This window comes from Nannospalax galili, unplaced genomic scaffold (genome assembly GCF_000622305.1).
Source record: "Nannospalax galili isolate Female #2095 unplaced genomic scaffold, S.galili_v1.0 scaffold667, whole genome shotgun sequence".
Taxonomy (NCBI): domain Eukaryota; kingdom Metazoa; phylum Chordata; class Mammalia; order Rodentia; family Spalacidae; genus Nannospalax; species Nannospalax galili.
Window position 1 is genome coordinate 792,601 of NW_008358387.1, and position 19,335 is coordinate 811,935.

The window sequence follows — 19,335 nt, forward strand, 5'->3', positions numbered from 1 at the left end:
CTTTCGCAAAAATATAAAAAGAGAAAGGGGGGGGAGAGAGAGAGAGAGAGAGAGAGAGGAGGGAAAGAGGGAGGGGAGGGAAGAAGGGAGGGAGGGGAGGGAGGGAGGAAAGCAAGCATATTGTTGCCTTCCATCCTCCATTCTTCAGGAGCTGCTAGGCCCATCTCTAACATGAACACATGTGAAGGCTGTCACCCTCTACAAAGCTTCTCCAGGCTCACTCTTCTGCTGGTCATTACAAAACCCTTGGGAAGCAGAGAAAAGTCGCAGCTCCATCACCACCATGGTGAAGAAGCCAAAAAAATCTGGTAGCTTCAAATCCCCTGCTTCTCTCCTCACATCTAAGCTATCTTTTTACTCTTCCTCTTCAAAAGCTCCCGAATACTCCTCTGTACACCCCTCTTTGCTCCTTGCCTCCTAAACCAAAGTTGCCAAATATCTTCCTGTGACAACTTCAAAGACGTCCTGGGAGGGCTTCCAACTTCCATCCTGCCAGAGGTCCCCTGCCCTAAATTATCAATGTCCTGTCCAACTGTCATCTAAGACACTTTAAGAGTTGCTGCTGCTCTGAAGAGAGCCACAATGTCTCCCCATGACATAGAAGGTTGCACATACACTCATGCGAGCCCACTTCTCCAACCTGCTCTCAACATTTCTCTCCTTCCTCCTGAGTTCAGCTCCACTAGAATTCTGCTACAGCGCTCTAAGTCCGTGGAACTAGAAGCCAGATTCTCTCCCTACACTGTTCTCTTACACACTCAATATGTAGAACACTCTCTCTGAATGACTCTTTCTCATTCTTCAAATCTTAGCTCATGTATCTTTTCCAGATGGGAAATATCTCTGACTTGTCAGGGTTCCTGTGTTACATGCTTATCTGAAACCCTGCTCTTATCTGTCTGGATGTTTCCCAGCTTTGACATAAAAAAACCTGAATCTAAGATCAGTGAAAACAGGGACTCTGACTGCTTTGCTCAACTCTGCTTTAGGACACTGCCTAGAGCTGGTTTAGAATAGAACAGGCAATACGCAAACATACATGTAATAAAGGAAGTGGGAAGTAACAAGGGAAGTGGGGAAATCAAACCCAAAACCCAGATATTCTGAGTTCTGCTCTAAAGCTTAGCAAGAAATAATGCTTCTCTTCACAGGAAAGGAGACACATACATACACACACACACACACACACACACGTCAATCAAAGTGGGCTAAACTGATCAATTCTCGGGATTTTTTTAGAGGAACAACACTCCCACCCCACTGTCTGCTAGTTTCATTTTGAGTTTATTTGGGGGCAACACATGTACCAGACCATTAGGATTGCATTACATACACTGACCTATTTAGTCTTTAAATAAAATTCTAGAAAATAATCTCCAGTTTACACAGGAGAAAATGAAGAATGCGATACAGCTCTCACATCATTGTTATCAGAAACCCCAACCACTACATTCTGTGCAGCAAAACATCAGGTAAAAAAAAGGATAGATTATTAATTAACAGCTCCTATTTACCTCTGATGTCATTCAGAACACAAAGATCAATGAGGACCCATTGATCCTTGGCAATACATTAATCAATTATTAGAGAACATCTATCTCAGCTGAGGTCTCACGTTGCTTCAGCAGAGTATGCAAAGGAGTGAAGGATGGATGTCTCCCTCTTTCTTCGTGAGGTTAGTGAACTTCATGAAGTTGTGATTTGGACATCAGCGTACTCAAGAACAGAACAAGAGAGCCATGGGCATAAGGAAGCTAACGGTGCGAGTTCGAAGCACGTGGGTCAAGAGAGACCCAAAGACAGAGGTCTTCCAGTCAGTCAGGACAAATCATGGGGAGAGCACCTGTCCAACTGGCCCATTTCACAGTGAAAACACTGGAGCGTGGAGGATGTGAGCAGTCTGTGCTAGGTCCTTAGCCAGTAGATATAGATGGCGGGCTACAACACACACCTGCTTATTCTCAGCCCGTGCCCTGCCTGCTCCACTGCTCTGGCCTGAGAACATTCGGAGAAACAGTTTGAACTGGATTTAAGTTTTGTATGTACCTGTGCAAAAGGGAACTGCCACGCCTCAGGTAGCTGAACACGAAGTGAGCTTGAGACACATATGGAGCTGAGTGAACACCACACTGAAGACGAATGGCTGTGAGTGCCTGGCACAGAGGACGCAGTGCAGCCTGCATAGGTGAGCAAACAGAGGTGGCTTCTCTGCTGGGCAATGATAAGACAGTGGCTTCTCAGAAGCATCAGATAGTGATGAATTTGTGTAAGAACAGGCTAAAGAATGAGAGAGTCATTTGTTCTAGCTCTCTGCTTCCCACTTAAATTGGATGCTTTTGATACGCCTATGGTAGAAACTTGCATTTTGTATAAGAGACTTCAAAGAAGTGAAAAACAGACCTTTCTGATCTGAAAGATCTTGAACCTGGAGTTGAAGCTATCTATAATCTATGTACACACATTGGTGATGGCCTGTACCCATGCTTCTGTGGCCTGAAGAAGAGAGGTAGAATTCTGAGATGTAAACAAGAGGAAACCCATGTGTTGTTCCTGAAAAGGTTAAGATCAGAGAAGTCTCTAAATCAGGACTGCCAAATCAAAAGATGTACTGTTTGAAGCTATAGAGTGTGGCCACCAAGAGTTCTTGTGCTGGATGCTGGGTGCCCAACATGGCAGTATCAAGGGTAAGGCTTTGTGAAAGGAAATGAGGTCATTCAGAGAGCTGCCCTTGGAAGGGATTAGCATACTCTTTGTGAGATCCTGGATAGTTCCCATGAAAGTGGGTTCCTATCGAAAGTGAGAGCCTAACCCATAAATCCCTCCAGCTTTCTCCTCATCACATGATCATTCTCACATATATCCCTCTACAATGCTATCCTCCATAATGTAATGTGCCCTAAAGGGCCCTTAACAGAGGCCAAAGAGATGGACCAATTGTTCCTGGACTTTCAGCCTCCAAAACTATGTGTTAAATAATCCAGTTTTGTTTATAAGCATTCAACCTGGGGCACTTTGATATAGAAACAGAAGCTGGAATAATACATATATAAATCATTATTTGCGCCAGGCATGGTGGCACATGCCTGTAGTCCCAGCACTTGGGAGGCAGGCGGATCTCTGTGAGTTCAAGGCCAGCCTGGTTTACATAGTGAGTTCCAGGCCAGTTAGGGCAATAGGAGACCCTGTTTCAAAAAGACCAAAATAATAAATAAATAAATAAATAAATAAAGTTTCTTTTTTCACACAGTTATTTCTATTTGTGATTGGTTATTATTACTTGTTTCTTTAATATACTGGTGCATGCAGTTCTGTTACTAAGAACATTAAAGGACAGAGTTCTGGGAAGACAATAACAGAAAACAACCTAGAAACAGTCCCTCCATGGAAGGGACTCAAACATGAATGAATGACTATGACTCAAGATAATGGGCAAAGTTTATTATGCAAACTGCTAGGATCTGACTTCTCCCTGGGTACTTTACATTTCTCTGATCCTCAGAACAACTCCAGCAAGTTATCATTATTGTAAAGATGAGGTGACTGCAGCTCAGGGTCATAACACAGGGCCTCAGAAATAACCTCTCCAGCAAATGGGAAGGCCAGGAGTTCAACCTACACCCAATACTTTAACGAGAAGAACCCAATCACTGTGCAACTCTGTGTTATTGGCAATGAAAGAGGGAAAGGAGAGGAAAGAGAAAGAAGGAAGAAGGGAAGAAGCTGGAGGAGGGGGGAGAAGAGAACAAATGTGATCAGTTGAAAACATGACAACTTGAAGTCATAACAGTCATCAGAAGCTGCAGAGCACATTTGACCAGGAAAGCCCTTCTGCAGGTCAAGTAATATGTTCTGCATTGTGGAGGGACTAGAGGTACAAGCAGGAAGTATCTGCAGGAAGAAGTTTTATTTCAAAGTTAATATAAGGATTTGGATTAGTTCTACCACAAGGCATACAAGTTGGGGAAAAATGTTTAAAACCAGACAGTGGACGGTAAAAGCTAAGTGATGACTTAACCAACCATCTGGGATATTAGAGTTTTCGCTGCCTTGTTGGGGAGGGATGGCACACCTGAGCTGGTCAAACATTGTCCTGTGGCCCATTTTTCCCCTGGGACACAGAAGCCTTTCTTATGGAAAAGTGACTGGAACAAAAGGGAAAACTTAACTTTAGATGCAGCTATTTGTTATCAGGAAAAAGAATTCTAAGAATTGTAGCATCTAACAACTCCTAAGAAACTTTTACTAACATCCAAGTTCACTTGAGGCTTAGCAGGAAAGTCTGTGCTTCTAAAAGAACCAATGGCCATAAGGAAACAGGGAGTGAGAATCATAGAGGTGTGGGCAGCCAGCCCCACGTGGCCATGAAGGTCAGGTGGACCTCCTTTTTCTGGGACTGACTGAACAGACACATGGTCATAAGGCTCCAAAAACAAGCCTGGGACTAAACAGGGTTTTCATTTCCTTCATTTCGAAACATTTAAAACATAAGGTCAGTACAGCCCTGCATTTGCAAGAATAACTGGACACAATCAAGTTTGGTCTGGACAGTACTGTTGGACTTAGGTGTTCTATTCAAGCCGGGACTCAGTCCTCTCCATGATTCTGATTAGGCAAATCCAAGAGCATCACACATCCACTGGCCAAGAATGCCTCAAGTCTCAGGACCAGTGATGGAGAACTGTACCCACCATCCTTACAAGTGGAACCAGCCTTCAGCTAATCTGTGCTTAGTCAAATTATTTCTTCCAAAAGACTGCCTTTATTTGCATAGACTAGACCAGGTTGCTCCTGTCTGGTTTTGTTTTCTGTTTTGGTTTAATATAGTTTTTTTAAGTGTCGTCTACATTCACATACCCAAGCTCTCTCTTGAACACTGAAAGTAGCAATAGTGCCTTAACTTGGTGTTGTTTTAAAGTTCTGGGATATTTCGTTCCTTTCTTTTTTTTTTCAGAAAGACTCCAGTTACATCCTGTTAAGGAACATGAAGGGTTAGCTCAGCAATCCGGAGAGTCAAGCCTTACATCTTGAAACACTATGGATGTTAATGAAAATGAAGTGTGAGCTTCTATGAGTGGACAGAGGAGGGGCTTCTCATGCACAACACCCCGAGCAGTTATTTGGAATCAGAGAACAGAAAGGTTTGACACCCCCACCTCTATACCCTTACTGGCAAATGGTAACAAGCAGAGAGGTAAACTGAGTCAATCCCAGGGGATCCCTGATAGCACCAACCATATAAGGACCCTTGGCAGGGGCACTTAGTACCACTGATCATGAGGTTCACTCTGAAGAGAAATTCCCTTTTGTTAACAACCATGTGATGTCACAGTAAGTGCTAATAGTGCACAATGGCAGGCCTCTTTGTCCCAATTTCACGTTTTTATTTTTCTAACATAGAGGAGGTTCTATTCCATCCTAGGAAATAATCAAAGGGCATGTTCTTCTCAGCTGCCCACAGTTGGAGGCAAGGCTTTACACACACACACACACACACACACACACACACACACACGCATTCATCAACACAACTTTCTTCCTTTTAACTTCTTCCACTTATGAATCTGCTGTTCTTATCTTTGTCCTCAATTCCAGCATGATGCAGATTTTCCAAGATACGATTTCTCAAATTGATGGCAATTTTTTAATGGTTAAAAAATAAATCTAAATAGTAATGGGTCAGCCCCTAGTTATTTTCTTTTTAGAACTTAAGTAATTTAATGGTGGTGACTAAATATAAAAGAAGAAAAAAAAAACTTTTATGGCCAGGTGGCTCTAGGGGATATTTTGTTGAACACTGATTAAAAATAATTTCTTCTAAATGAGACCTGACCACAAAATGGAACCACTAATGGGCAGGGACATTGTCACCAACGCGGAAGCCACGGCTGATTGCCTCTCGTACCTCCCACCACACAAGCATTTTCTTCTCTTTTTCTTGTTCTTAATAGCAGAGTAAATAAGCAACGGGCAAGGCCTAAATGTTTTCGGCCAGAATCAGAGTCCAAAGTCCTCAGAGAAAACATTTGGCCTCTGTGGTTTTGTAATATGTTCCAGAACAACGAGTTCGGTGAGGAACATCGTGAAAAACTCCCATCCCTTGGAATGACGGTGGGGAGTGTTACAGTATCAGAAATTTCAATTGGTCCCTTTCCTGCAGGCCCATAATGAGGCTTGTAAAAAAAAGGTGGGGGGGAATAAAGAAAAAAATATTAGGGCTATGTGGAAGTTCTCATGGGAAAAATGAATAGCAAGAAATCCTAGCTTTAAAAGAAACAGCTAATCCACTAGTTTGATTGTTCTTCAAAACTTACGCTGAACCAATGAGCCTAATTAAAAACACTTGGCCTACTTCTATAAAGCATCATAGCTTTCTCTATGCTTCGTTTGTATACACCACAAAACTCCAGATAGACTATTATTTTTTTTTTCAAGCACTCACTAACAAAGTGCTGACTTTGTTGGGATGGCTGAGCTAATTTCTTGAACTCAGTGTGAAACCTTAGCTAAACAAAATTGTGGTAATTTTCCTTAATTTGTAAAAGTGATTGGAGTGCAAACAAAATTTTCCTCTTGGGTCAATCCTATAATTTTCAATTAACTAAAACTAATCGGCAGGCAGGCACCAAACCTGCATTTTGTTTAAAGGACTGGGAGGCAGTTCCAAGGGTCAAGATGTATTAATTGTTTTTATAATTTTGAGAGTGACAGAGACTGGATGACTAAGAAGTGTGCTTGATTTTGTTCTTAGTATTGAAATGTAAGGGAAAGATGCTTTGATGTAAAGTGTCACAGCAAAAAGGAAATCTGTCCATTGAATTATATGGTTTAATTAGGATGTGTGAACAGAGTTGGCCCTTCTGTGCTCTAGACCCATTTGTAGAACTTCCCCTCTATGTGTTCTGGCCTCATGGTTCTTTACTGAGTAGGGGAGAAGATCTGTGACTAGTTCATGGATGCTGACCAACCAGGAATTACAAGCAGAAGACCCTGCATTTCCCTCTACCCCACCACGTGAGGTCCTTTGACCAGCGGCCTAAGCCTCCACCTTTGAGCAGATAAGTGTCTCAGGGGCTACCCACCCTTCCATAGCAGAATATAAACTGTAAAAAGATCCCTGGGTGTTTGCTTTGCACATTACATGTGTTTCCACATCCTGCCTTTCCAGATCCTGCCTGATTTGCTACATCTAGCAGGAGGGATTTCATATGCACCCTGTAACCCTAGCGTCTTACCACAAGGCACGTCCATGTGCCAGTGCTGTTTGGGGAGGGGAAAAATGCAGTTTGCTGGAGAAGAAAGCACCAACCCAGAATTAAAAAGGAAAACTACCAAATGTGCTTAATGTGAACGCTATGGCAGGCTAGAAGAAAGGAGCGCTGTTCATTAAAGCACGGCACTGCTCCATAAGCAGACTCCAACAAACCAGCTTAGCTTACACAGACCTCAGAGCTGTCTAATATCTTCCTCCTTTCTCTTACGTCTCATGCCACGTCTTTAAGTATCCAAACAATTATTTCAACATCTAAAACTATTACACTTACATGAATTTTTAATAATAATAACCAACATGACTCCATTGCTCATATATCTGTTAAAATGGAGAAAGTAGTTCTTAACAAAAATTAGATTTTAAAAAAATCTTGTATGTACAAGATCAAGTAAAAGACTGCATGAGTAGGGTTGGAGAGATGGCTCAGCAGTTGAGAACACTGGCTGCTCTTACAGAGGACCCGGGTTCAAGTCCCAGCACCCACATGGCAGCTAACAATCTTCTGTAACTCCAATTCCGGGGGAATTCAATGCCCTTTTCTGACCTTTGTGGGCATCGCACGACATGGATGCACTTACATTCATGCAGACAATACACTCATATGCATAAAACTTTTAAAAATAACATTTTTTAAAAGACCCCATGAGGCCAAACCAGCTTCATTTAATCTACTGTGGCCAAGCTTACCTGTATAGATGAATCTTCCTGGTGTCCCTTTGCAAAATTGCTTGGATTTGTAGGACAATGTGACTTCTACAACACCTGGGATGTGCCGAGGAGGTGTCTGCACACGGATGGCATGAGGGGTAATCAACTGTAGGAGACATTTGGGGGGAAACGGTCATTGAAATATGTAAAGGATCCCTTTCACAGCTGCTCTATCAGCTCTCCATAAACAAAGCTTTAAAACACATAATTAACCTGTCAGTGTTTAAACACAATCTGGATGGAACCTGTAGAGAAGACACAACAATATTTACCAGGACCCAAAGTACAGCCACAACATCATTATCTGGGTTTTCCTATACGGCAGGCACTGGGCTTCCTGATTTGGAAAAGGAACCTGGCCTAATGGAATGATTTATCTCCTACAGGATATCCTTTGGAAAAATCTGTTTGCAACAGACACCCAAAATCACAAACAAGCTCTGCCATGCCTCTCCAGAAGTCGATGGGCCTGGTGTTTGAACTGAGCTCTTAAACACATGGAGAGCTCAGAGGTAGGAAAACAGTAGGTTCCAGCACCCTGATTAGCTGCAAAACACATGTACAAAACACCCTGAAGACCATTTGGCACATTAACTACCAGAGGCACAATCAAAGAGCTTTGGAGGGGAAAGCAAAGAATCTCCCTTCCTGGAACAGCTTATGGCTCAGGCTGAACTAAGGGCTCTTCCATAAAAGGGAAATGGCAGGCTGGGGAGAGGGGTTCAGGATGGTCATTTGTCCACTATGCAATACCATAAGCACAATGAGAAAGTTCATTTCTGAACTCTGTTGACACTCAAGCTATACTACAAAACTATTTTTATTACTTGTCACTGTTTATATAACTAAAGTGTTATTAATGATCTTCATCTGGGTCTTTGAAAAATCCAGGCCTGGTATTTGACTGGTTGACCTATACTGGTCCTGGATTCTAAGACCTGCATAAAACCTGCACAAGATTAAGCCAGTCAACAGTCTAGCATGGGGGACAGGGCACAAGCTCCCACCTCTAGCAAAGAAACTATTGACAGGTGACAGCTGTTAGAGGAGAGAGTCAGTGTTTTGTAGGGGTGTGACCCCTTGTAGGTTGACCAAGCTCCAATGGATGGCCCCATGTGCATATGGGCAGCTCAAATTGGACTTGGTGTTTTAAAAATAAATAAATAAAAGACAGAACGCGAAAAGAGGACATGAAGTTAGGAGAGGGATATGGGTGCACCTAGGAGACATTGGGGGTAAATATGATCAAAACGGATTGTGTACATGTATGAGAGTCTCAAGGAATAAAGTATTATATTAATAAAGAAAAATTGTCCTGTTCATATTGAAATTCTTCCAAAATGTCTTACATGCTTGCTAAAGTATTCAAAATATATGTAATTTAATTTAGCCTTGGTAATTCGAGAACCTGTACTGGAATAGCCTGCCTTACATCTTGCTGTAATACAGAAAAGCACTAGGTAACCACTGAAATATGGGGGGAGGGGTTGTTTGCAAATGCTTCCACATTGTTATGCTCTTGAAATTATTTCTATTTTATTTCATTTCTTTGTCTTTTCCCTCTCGGTGTACTCTGTGCCTTCTAATGTCTACGTATCATCAAATTTACTATTGGACAAAAAGCAGGAGAGAAAATGGGTCCATATCATTCTTTGCCAACTAATACTCAGATAATTTCTATATCCCTACCCACATGTTCTGGATTTCAGTCCATTTACCTGATCCTATAAGTCAGAGTCACCTGCATCTATGTAGGAATTTAGACAATTATGGCTTTCACACCATAACTTGTAGCAACTTATTTACTGTGTGCCATAAAGAGTTTCTTGCATATCTTCCTCCCATTATGCAGTCTTGGAGATCGGAGACAGATCTCTAATTCCTATTTGTACCCTTAAGAGTTCCTAAATGAATGCCTTGCATACATGATACTTTTGAAGTATTCCTGGAAAAAATACATGTGTAAATGTGCTCAAAATTTTGCTAGAGGTCTGGCCCCAGGAGGCATAATAATCCTTATCCAGAGGCCATTCTCCTTAATCCAGGAATACCTAACTCTTCCCCAGCTACATTTCTCTTAAATTAATCATCCAGATAACCCAGCACTCATGTCCCCACATGAACACAGATGGCTGTTTGTTACTTGAATCTTGTAAGAAAGAGCAGCACTTCTCAGTTTGCAACCCCATTGAGAGATGACGTCCTTTCTGTCGTTCCAGCCCCACTGGCCTGGAGCACCCTATGTAGACCAGGCTGGCCTTGATCTTACAGAGATCTACCTGATCCATCTGTTGCCTCCTGAGTACTGAGATTAGTCATGACCCACCACGTCTGGCAAAATTATTTTTACAAAAGAATTAAGAGGGTTGGAGAGATGACTCAGCAGTTAGAAGCACTTGCTGTTCTACAGGACCTGAGCTCGGTTCCCAGCACCCACTCTAGGCAGCTCACTACAGTCTGTAAAGCCAGTTCCAGGTGATTCCCTTCTGGACTCTGCAGACACCTTCAGGCACATGGCATACATTTATATAGTTATACAGATTTAAACCCACACATAAAAATAACTCTAAAAACAATAAAAAATTAATATAGTGATACTAAAAGATTTATAATAAATTGAAAGAGTATCTGAAAACTTCAAATGTGATTTGTCTTCTACCTCCTAATGAGTGTATATGTGTGTTAATTCCTCATATTTACACAGGAAATAATAACGTAAACAACTTGTACATATTCAGAAATTACTGTAAAAATTTATTAAAAACCAAAAGTGGAACAATGTCAGTTTGAAACACTATGTATGCCATGTGATCATACATGAATATTGTATGTAATTGCATAGAGGAAAGCTTAAGAGGGAAACAGCAACATGATAACAGAAGTCACCTCTGTGGTAAAGTTGTGGGTGACTGACTTTCCTCTGCGTATCCCTCTGAGGAAAATATAGGCATTGCATGAAAATAAAGCATCTATGATCTCCGCAGACCCTCCAGAGAGGCTGCGAGACCATCAGGCAGCAACAGGCCACCCATAAGAGGGTTTCTCCTCTCCAGATGCAGAGCATAGGACCAGAAAAGCCCCTTGGGGTGGCCAAGTCAGGCAGACTCACTGTGGCCTCTACAGTAAGTAGCCACTGTGAAAGAGACAATTGCATATGTGTAGGAGGTCAAATAGGTCCCTTCCATGACAGAGTACTGGAGCCAGGAGAGAGGGCCACGGTGCAGATTCCGCAGCTGTGCATGGGGATGCAGTAGTCTGAAGAGGGTACGTACAAAATCTAGGGGCCCAGAAGAGGGGCACAGGCCAGCCCAGCTCTCCAAATGATCTGTGTCTGGCTCTTGTACTATCAAAAGTATGGCCTTGGAACAGGAAGATGTGAGCCCTGAGCGCTTGAAGTCAGAGGAAAATACACTGTGAGATTCTGAGGAAAGGGCATGTCTTGGAAGAACTTTTCTTCTCTGAGGATCATAGCACGTGTTCTCTGTGCCACTCTAATTCTCACTAAATGAGGATGGTGATGACCTTGGTGAAGATCTCAGCAATAATGACCTTTTGTGATGTTCATACTCTTCCTGTGACTTAGTAGCATAGTCTTAGAGGGCTACCAGCTGGTTCATAGAGAAGGAAAGTAAGCTTCAGGAAACTTGAGAAACAGAACCAAGGGACCAATTAGAAGCAGCACATTGGCCTAACCAAGGACCATCCAGGTACCACCACAACTGTCTCTCCCTACACTGCTCACCATTTTCCTATAATTCCTGGTTTATGGACCTTATACCCTCCGTCTACTGTCAGTCACATCCTCAACAACTAAAAGTCCTGGGAGCGCAGGAAACACACAGAACAATCACTCTCCCTCTGTGAAGCTAAACTTAGAACAATTCAGAACCAGCAGAGCACAGAGCATGGTTTTCTTCAGCAACCTTACTCGGAACCATCTAGTGACTCACGGAGTCTGGACTCTGCCATCATCACCTTCCGTGCCTCAGTTTACTACAACTATGTGAGCTCCAATCTTCTCTGTGGAAACTGAGAATGTTATTAAGTAGGCTCTGTGTTTGTGGAGCGCTTCTCTGGGGACCCTAAAGCACTTTCCAGATTAAGTTTTTAATTTAGATATTAATAATTCTCACAGCATTTGCCCTCCCCAATTAGGATGATCACTCTCATTCTTTTGAGATAGACAGGAGTGCTGAATGGTGGGTGGGCAGTGAGAGCAGACGGTTAAATAACGAAGCTGAAATATAAAAGCATAATTAAATCTTTGAGATCAGCTCACCTAAGGAGTCTAAAGAGATTCTAGTACCAGTGGCCAAACAAGCAAGCTTGTCTTCCCTGCATTCTGGAACACTCATCTTTTTGTAACTAGATACAGCATTTAAAAATATTATTTCAGGGTCAGCGAGATGGCTCAGTGGGTAAAAACTTGCTGCCAAGCCTGACAACCTGAGTTCAATCCCTGGGGCCTACATGGTAGAAAGAGAAATAACAACTCCCACAAATTGTCCTCTGACTTACACACACACACACACACACACACACAAGAGAGAGACAGAGAAAGACAGAGAGAGACAGAGAGACAGAGACAGAATTTTTAAAAGTTTAAATATTCTTTGGGGCTTTTCTAAGCAAGTTGAAATAAGAAAAGTGTATCCCCAGTGAGAGCACTTCTGAACCTCCGCACTGTATCTTTATTCCCCCGAGGTGGACACAGCATCAGTCAGAAGTCACCTCCTAGGTTCCTCTTTCTATTTCGGTTTGTCCCCTAATAAGCTTTCTCTGGCTTTCAAAACTCAGATCTTTTGTTCCCAAGGATTGCCCACCTCAGCCTCAGAACATGATTTGTCAGGGAATGTGAGAAAGCACCAGCAGAAAACATTGACTGTTGCACAAATATTCTGTTTCCTTCGGTCTTTTCAAGAAAATAGCTTAAACCGATGCTTAGCAAAACAGGCTGGGTTACATGAATCCCCAAAGATAAACTTTGTAAAAAGACTTTCAAAACTCAAGTCTCAGGAATTGAATTCCACAGGGGTTAAACCTAGCTTTTGAGTAGTCAGCAGTCAGTGTGACCGCTGTCTGAAATTTCTCTCAGTATAGACATAGGCATAGAAAGAGGTAGATATATAGAGTTGCAGTCTTATTTTCCTCCTTGTTCTCTGTGTCCCTCCAGTGGAATTTCAGTCTCATGAGAACAAGTGTTTGGCCCTTCTTGCTTTAAGTGTGTTCCCACAATATCTAGCAAGACCTCAGAATAAGTCAGCCCTCAAAAAATGCTCATAATGGGCTGGAGAGATGGCTCAGGGGTTAAGAACACTGGCTGTTATTGCAAAAGACCCGGGTTCAAATCCCAGCATCCACATGGCAACTAACAACTGTCTTAACTCCAGTTCCAGGGGGATCCAATGGCTTCTTTGGTCCTCCACAGGCATTGCACGACACGGGTACACTTGCATACACACAGACAATACACATAAAAGAAAAATAATAAAATATAAAAAATGTTCATCAAAAACTCTAAATGAACAAATACCATAGGGCCTTAACCACCCCCTAGTACTTAAGGTAAAGATTGAAGAAACTTTACAGAAAATAAATAATTGGAGCCGGGGTACAGTTCAGAGGAAGAGCAGTCGACTAGCATGCTTGAGGGCCTGGGTTCAGTCCAGAACCACCAAAAGAAAACAGATGAAAAAAAGAAATAATCAACACCATTCCATTCAGAATTCTTTTTCCTAAAAAAAAAAAATTAAAAAAATAAAAACTAAAAGCTTTTTACTTAGCTACCACAAACCTCCTGGTATCCTCATTAAGCATTCCCAAAAATACACTGCCCAGTTCTTTGGACCAGGAAGTTAACCGTGACCCTCAATCAATGCAGTTAATTGTACAAAAACAAAACAGCAACATGATCATTTTTCAAAATAACAGATTGAGGAGAAAAGAACTAAAATAAATACATTGTGCTTCAACTACCTCTGGTTTTGTGGGTTTATTTATTTATTTATTTTGTAATTTGTTTTTAAAATAAACTTCTCCAGCTCTCTTCCCAGGATGTAGATGTCAGGTTAGTTGGGCTCCACTAAAGACTGGACTGCATCCTGGAGGTCTGGGAGCTGCAAGAGAGCTGGCGTGCTCCTGAGGTCCGGCAGAGGCTCAACAGCAAGGCTGGCCCCTGGGTCTAGAAGGACACAAGGAACTCTTTCTCAAGACTGCTCTCTCCATACTGGAGCCAACAGGACTATGGCATCCCCTACTGCAGTTTGGCTCTGGTCCTGTGTTCCTGTTTGTTTAGAAACTAAAATATAAGAAAAAGGAGACCCAGATGCATTTATAGAAGGAGTCTAATACTTGCTATCAAAGTTGGTGGCTTACAAAGAATCTCTGCTTGTGGAATGAAGCAAGAAAAACAAGCACCGAACGGCTGCTAGGCAATGAATTTGCCTTTCACCATCAGGGATATAGGTTCCCTTAACAGTATAAAGAAGGGATATCAAATAATGGGACACAGAGACTCACCTAACACTTCTGTGGTATAACTCATATTTACATATTGAATGCATTGATATTTGGACATAATGTGTCTTTTACATGCCCCTTCAGTGTGAGAGGTAAGTAAGCTTTCTATAGAAAACGGGAGTCAAATCTCTTTGAACACCTTAGCCCTACAACTGTTCTGCCTGGAAGTCTTTTGAGGACGCATTATGCACATCCTGCTGCTTTAAACCAAATTTACTGAGTCTAGCTGCCAGTTCTTTCTGGGTGACTCAGAGCCACCATTGTTATGAATAGTCATTAATGTGCTGCACAGTAATATGGTTTTGTGTCTGCTTTTTAGGTTTTCCATTTCTGCCCTAGACATTAGGCTGTCATTTCTGCTGTCAGTGAGCCTGCTTCTAACAATGTGCCTCTGCATACTTCTTGCATCTGGTTTGATCCTTCTGATCTGCACCTGGGCAAACAGTATCAGTTGTTTAAAATTATTGAAGTCTTTTATTCTCTTTACATGTGTTGCTTGATTGGATTTCATCCTGAAATTTTGGAAAGGTAGGGTTACTTTGAAACTTTAAATCTGTGAGTTTTACTATAATTGTATTAGATGGTTAGGAGATGGCTCAGGAGTCAGGTGGACTTGGGTTCAAATCCAAGCTTTGCAAATAACCGGCTGTGAGACTTTTGAGAAGTCATTCAGTTTGCAAATCTTCAGTTTTGTTATGGAGGACCGGGTGGGGAGGGACCAACTACAAAGATTGACATAATACCTATAAAACTTAGGAAGATTTATGCCCTATATTAACCATTCAGAAAGAGTTAGCTTTATTATTATACTTCATAATTTCTGGTAGATTTATGTTATGGTATTTACCTACATATTTACTGCATGGCAACTTAATCTAAACTCCCACCCTCACATGTACTAACAAAAACTAAGCTATATCTCTTCAGTAGTGATTGAGGCATCATCAAATAAAATAGTTGCTAAGAAAAAACATTTATTCAGAATGAACGAATTAATGAAAAACAAAGTAGAGTCAGTCCTTCAACAAACTGAAAGCCACTGATTTTCAGGGTTCTGTGCTAATCACTCTAAGAAATTAAACTGCATTTTACATGAACTCCACCTTCAAGGGAGAGGACAGGCCCTTCAATCAACCATTAGACTATGTCTAGCTTTAAAAAAAAAATTATGCCAAGTCATTTAAAAGTGATTCCCATAAAATTCCTAGGGCTTGAAAGCTATTCTTCAAAGTTTTAGTCAAAGTTGAATGCAAAAGATTGAGACAAAATTTATAATTTTTCTCATGTATTTTCCCTATAATAGGTAGTTAATGTTAAAGCAATATAGGCTTCGAAGCACACATTTAGGAAAAAATTAGACAGTTACCCATTAAGTTAAATTGTGTACTTTATCAACTTTGAACTCATGCTGGAAGCGTATAAAGGACGTAACGTTGTAGAGATATGGCAACATAGGAGTTTAGCCATAAGAGAAACTACTCTATGGTATCCTAATCATTGCTTTAAGAATCCTGATAGGCATGAAGAGCAGCTGGTCATCCCTGGGGACTGGAACCCACGTTCAGATGGACTATGGGTGCAGAGGTTGAAAAGGAGGAATCCCATAGCGGTCTGCTTGAACCCCAGACTATGGACTAAGGAAGAAGGATCCAGCTAGGTTGTAGGAGCATCAGGGAACATTCCAGAAACCTCAGCACGAAAAGCCCAGGGAAGGGGCTCAATGCTATATAGATAGCCCCTTTCTTCATAAATGTTGCGTGACAGTAGCCAGGTGTGAATTCTGCCTTTGATTAGGTGCATTACGCTCCTGTGGTTTCTTTCAAGTTATAGGCAAGTTATACCTCGTGAACTCACTGGAAATGTCAGCTTAAAGTCTTCTTTTTTCAGTATCCCATAATTATCAACAGACAGGAGAGATTTCAAGTGCTTTTGTCATTAAAGATAAAAATATAGACTAAAGCACTTTTAAGAATAAAGTGAGCATGGCTGTAACCGTGTAACTATATTAAAACAGTCATTAGACCATCCATTTCTCTCCTTTTTTAAATATGCAAGTTCATTTAGAAATGATTCGCCATAAAATTACTTGGGCTTGAAAGTTGTTCTTCGAAATCCTAAGGAGCTATTGGCAGTGGATAGTTGCTGGGGTGGGGAGAATCATTCTTTATTGAGGATGTGGCCACTGGTAGGTTTCCCATGCTTTGGTGGATGGCCCCACACCTATGAACATATGAGCAGCACTAACTGGACTTAGGAGGTTATTAAAAAGGAAAAAAAAAGACATGAAGTTAGGAGAGGAGCGTGTTTGAGGAAATGAAGGAGTTGGAGAGGGGAAATGGGGGAGGGGAAATATGATCATATTTCTTTGTATACATATATAAAATTCTAAAAAAATTAAGCAAATGCTTTTAAAATAATAGTCAAAGCATAATGTAACTGATTCAGACAGAGCTGACAATTTCATGTCAAGTGTCTTCTGAGCACCCAATAGGTACATGTTAAATAAATATAGACTTTAAAGCACAGGTTTAGGAAAAAATAGTTATCAATTATTTAAAATCTTTGGACTGAATCAACTTTGAACTCTATAAAGTATGTCCCTAAATATACAAAACAAATAGACATGACTATTTCGGTTTAATCATATATTTATTATGCAATTTGAAAGAGACTGTAATTGAGGTAATGTTTTTCCCCATTTTTCCTAATTTCTTTTTTACTTTAGTTGAGTTGTATTTCGTGTACAATGTGACATGAGTTCACATCAACGTGTTGGGGAAAGGTGTGTAAAGTTTAGAAAGGTTGGTTTATTAGTGGAAGTATTTTCAAAGACTATGGAAACACCCTGAAAAAAACCAAATGTTACCAAAAGCTGAATGGGGGTGAGATGGAATGCCAAGAGATCTATGTTGTAACCCCAGCACTAACAGCTAACATGCTCCTGACACAAGTCACAGTTCCACTCTGGAACCTCTCTCCCTCAGAGATTTAAAAAGATGCTCTTGTATCTGAGACACATTCCTGAAACTGAGACTCTACAAGGCTGGGAAACTTCCAGTGGTTACAACATGTTCTTGAACACCACTGGGAAGCAAATTCTGTTTTCATTGTAATCATTCCTCTCAGCTTTGTGACTAAATGAAAATGGATAGTGGAGAGTACAGATGGGAAGGAGGTATAAGGAGTGCATTACATCTTCAATTTCCAGTTTGGGGATTCAAGTGGCAAAATTGCTTCTTAAACCCACAAGCTGCCCATTCACTCAACTCCATCCACCCAAGATCTCCCCCAGCAGGCTCTTCTGACTGCACTCCCTGTCTCCGGGAACTCAGTTGAAATAACAGCCATTGCTCCGGATGAAGGAGGCAACACACAGCCCCTCTGTGAGGATAATTAGCCTGTACAGCTATGAAACTTGGGCTTCTCTGATCTGAGCTGAAGGGTACCACCGATTCTTATATAGAGCTGTCCTACAAAATCACATGGCATCTAATGCCAAGTGTGCACTGACTAAAACCAGATGCAAAGTATGAGAGAAATTCTGCTCAAAGCCTTGCAGCATTAAAGAATAATGGCTCTAAGCATTCCTGATCTAATCTGAATAATACTCTGCAAATATTTCAGGCGATTTTCTCCTCTCTCTCTCTCTCTCTCTCTCTCTCTCTCTCTCTCTCTCTCCCTCCCCTCAGCCCAATCACTTCACGATTGAATTTCATGACTTGGCTTAATTAACATAAAATCAAAATGCATGTCAGCTCTCACCAATATCTTTCCTGTAAGGTGATCTTTGACAACAGGCTTTTTGTACTTACAGAAGTTTAGGGCATGCTGAACACTGCATTGTAGGGATGTGCAGGGCCTGACAGAGCCCCCAAAGTTCTGCAAGGCCCTAGAGTAAGGATGAGTTAAATTTGTTTGACTCAACATTGACCAAACTTACTGGGGGAAAAAAAAGTCCCTCCCTCACCTCCCATGGGGTATTTATTAATATTGCTAAGAACCAGCATTCTATATAACTGGAATATTAATTGGGGTAATACTGTAGTATGTTTCCTGTTGATAGTAGATAATAGAACCTCAAGAATTGAGAGAGGAAAAAATATTGACTAAACACATATCAATAGGGAAATCCAATTTTGTGACTAATTAAATTGTTTGGTGACATTCTCAGAATCCTTTTGCAAATAGGCATGGCATTTGTGTGTTACTGAATGTGGTCCAGAGGAAAGGCCAAGGTTGGAAGAGGATATGCTGTCTTCCACCCAGAAGTACTGTCCCCTTCTGACTTTGTGGGCAGAGCCTCCAGAGAAGAAGCTCTAGAAACAAGGAACAGCAAGACTGATTTGAAAGAAGATGCATTGTAAACTCTTCCTTTCCATATGGAGAGACTGAGGTCCAGCAACCAACCCTGACTAAATCCCTGTTCTAAGCAATAAGGTGGAGCAACGGCCCAGGTCCTGACACTATGTTCACTGCTAATCTGTGCAATCAGAACCCTTGCTTAGAACAGTTTCTGTTACCTCCCCCAATCCCACTGTTGAGCTTTAAAAAAAAAAAAATCAGGTCAGTGAAAGACTTTATACTATATGCATTCTCTTAGTTTTTTCTGTGATTAAATAAAAGGATCGTGAGAACCTAAAATACCTAGCACAGAGAGCCATAATTGGAACTTGATTGGTTTTTCCAAACAGTCTCCTTCTGCCCCCTCTGTTCTTGCTGTCTTCTAGAACCTTGCCTTGAATTGCAAGCCACAAATTTAATACTAGATTATATAAATATATTATGCAACTCTCTAATTTGTTTCATGGGAGCAAACTATCTTTCCAAATAAAACACCA

General features: G+C 41.3%; 1 protein-coding gene across 6 annotated transcripts in view; it reads right to left on the bottom strand.

The window, feature by feature from the left end:
- Positions 1-19,335, bottom strand: part of Ebf1 (EBF transcription factor 1) — a 408,859-nt gene that overhangs the window by 76,084 nt on the left and 313,440 nt on the right. For all 6 annotated transcript variants that reach the window (XM_008821654.3, XM_029557945.1, XM_008821652.3 and 3 more), the window contains one exon: positions 7,958-8,084. In XM_008821654.3, coding sequence (XP_008819876.1) covers positions 7,958-8,084 — 127 coding nt within the window. The remainder of the gene's footprint in view (positions 1-7,957; positions 8,085-19,335) is intronic.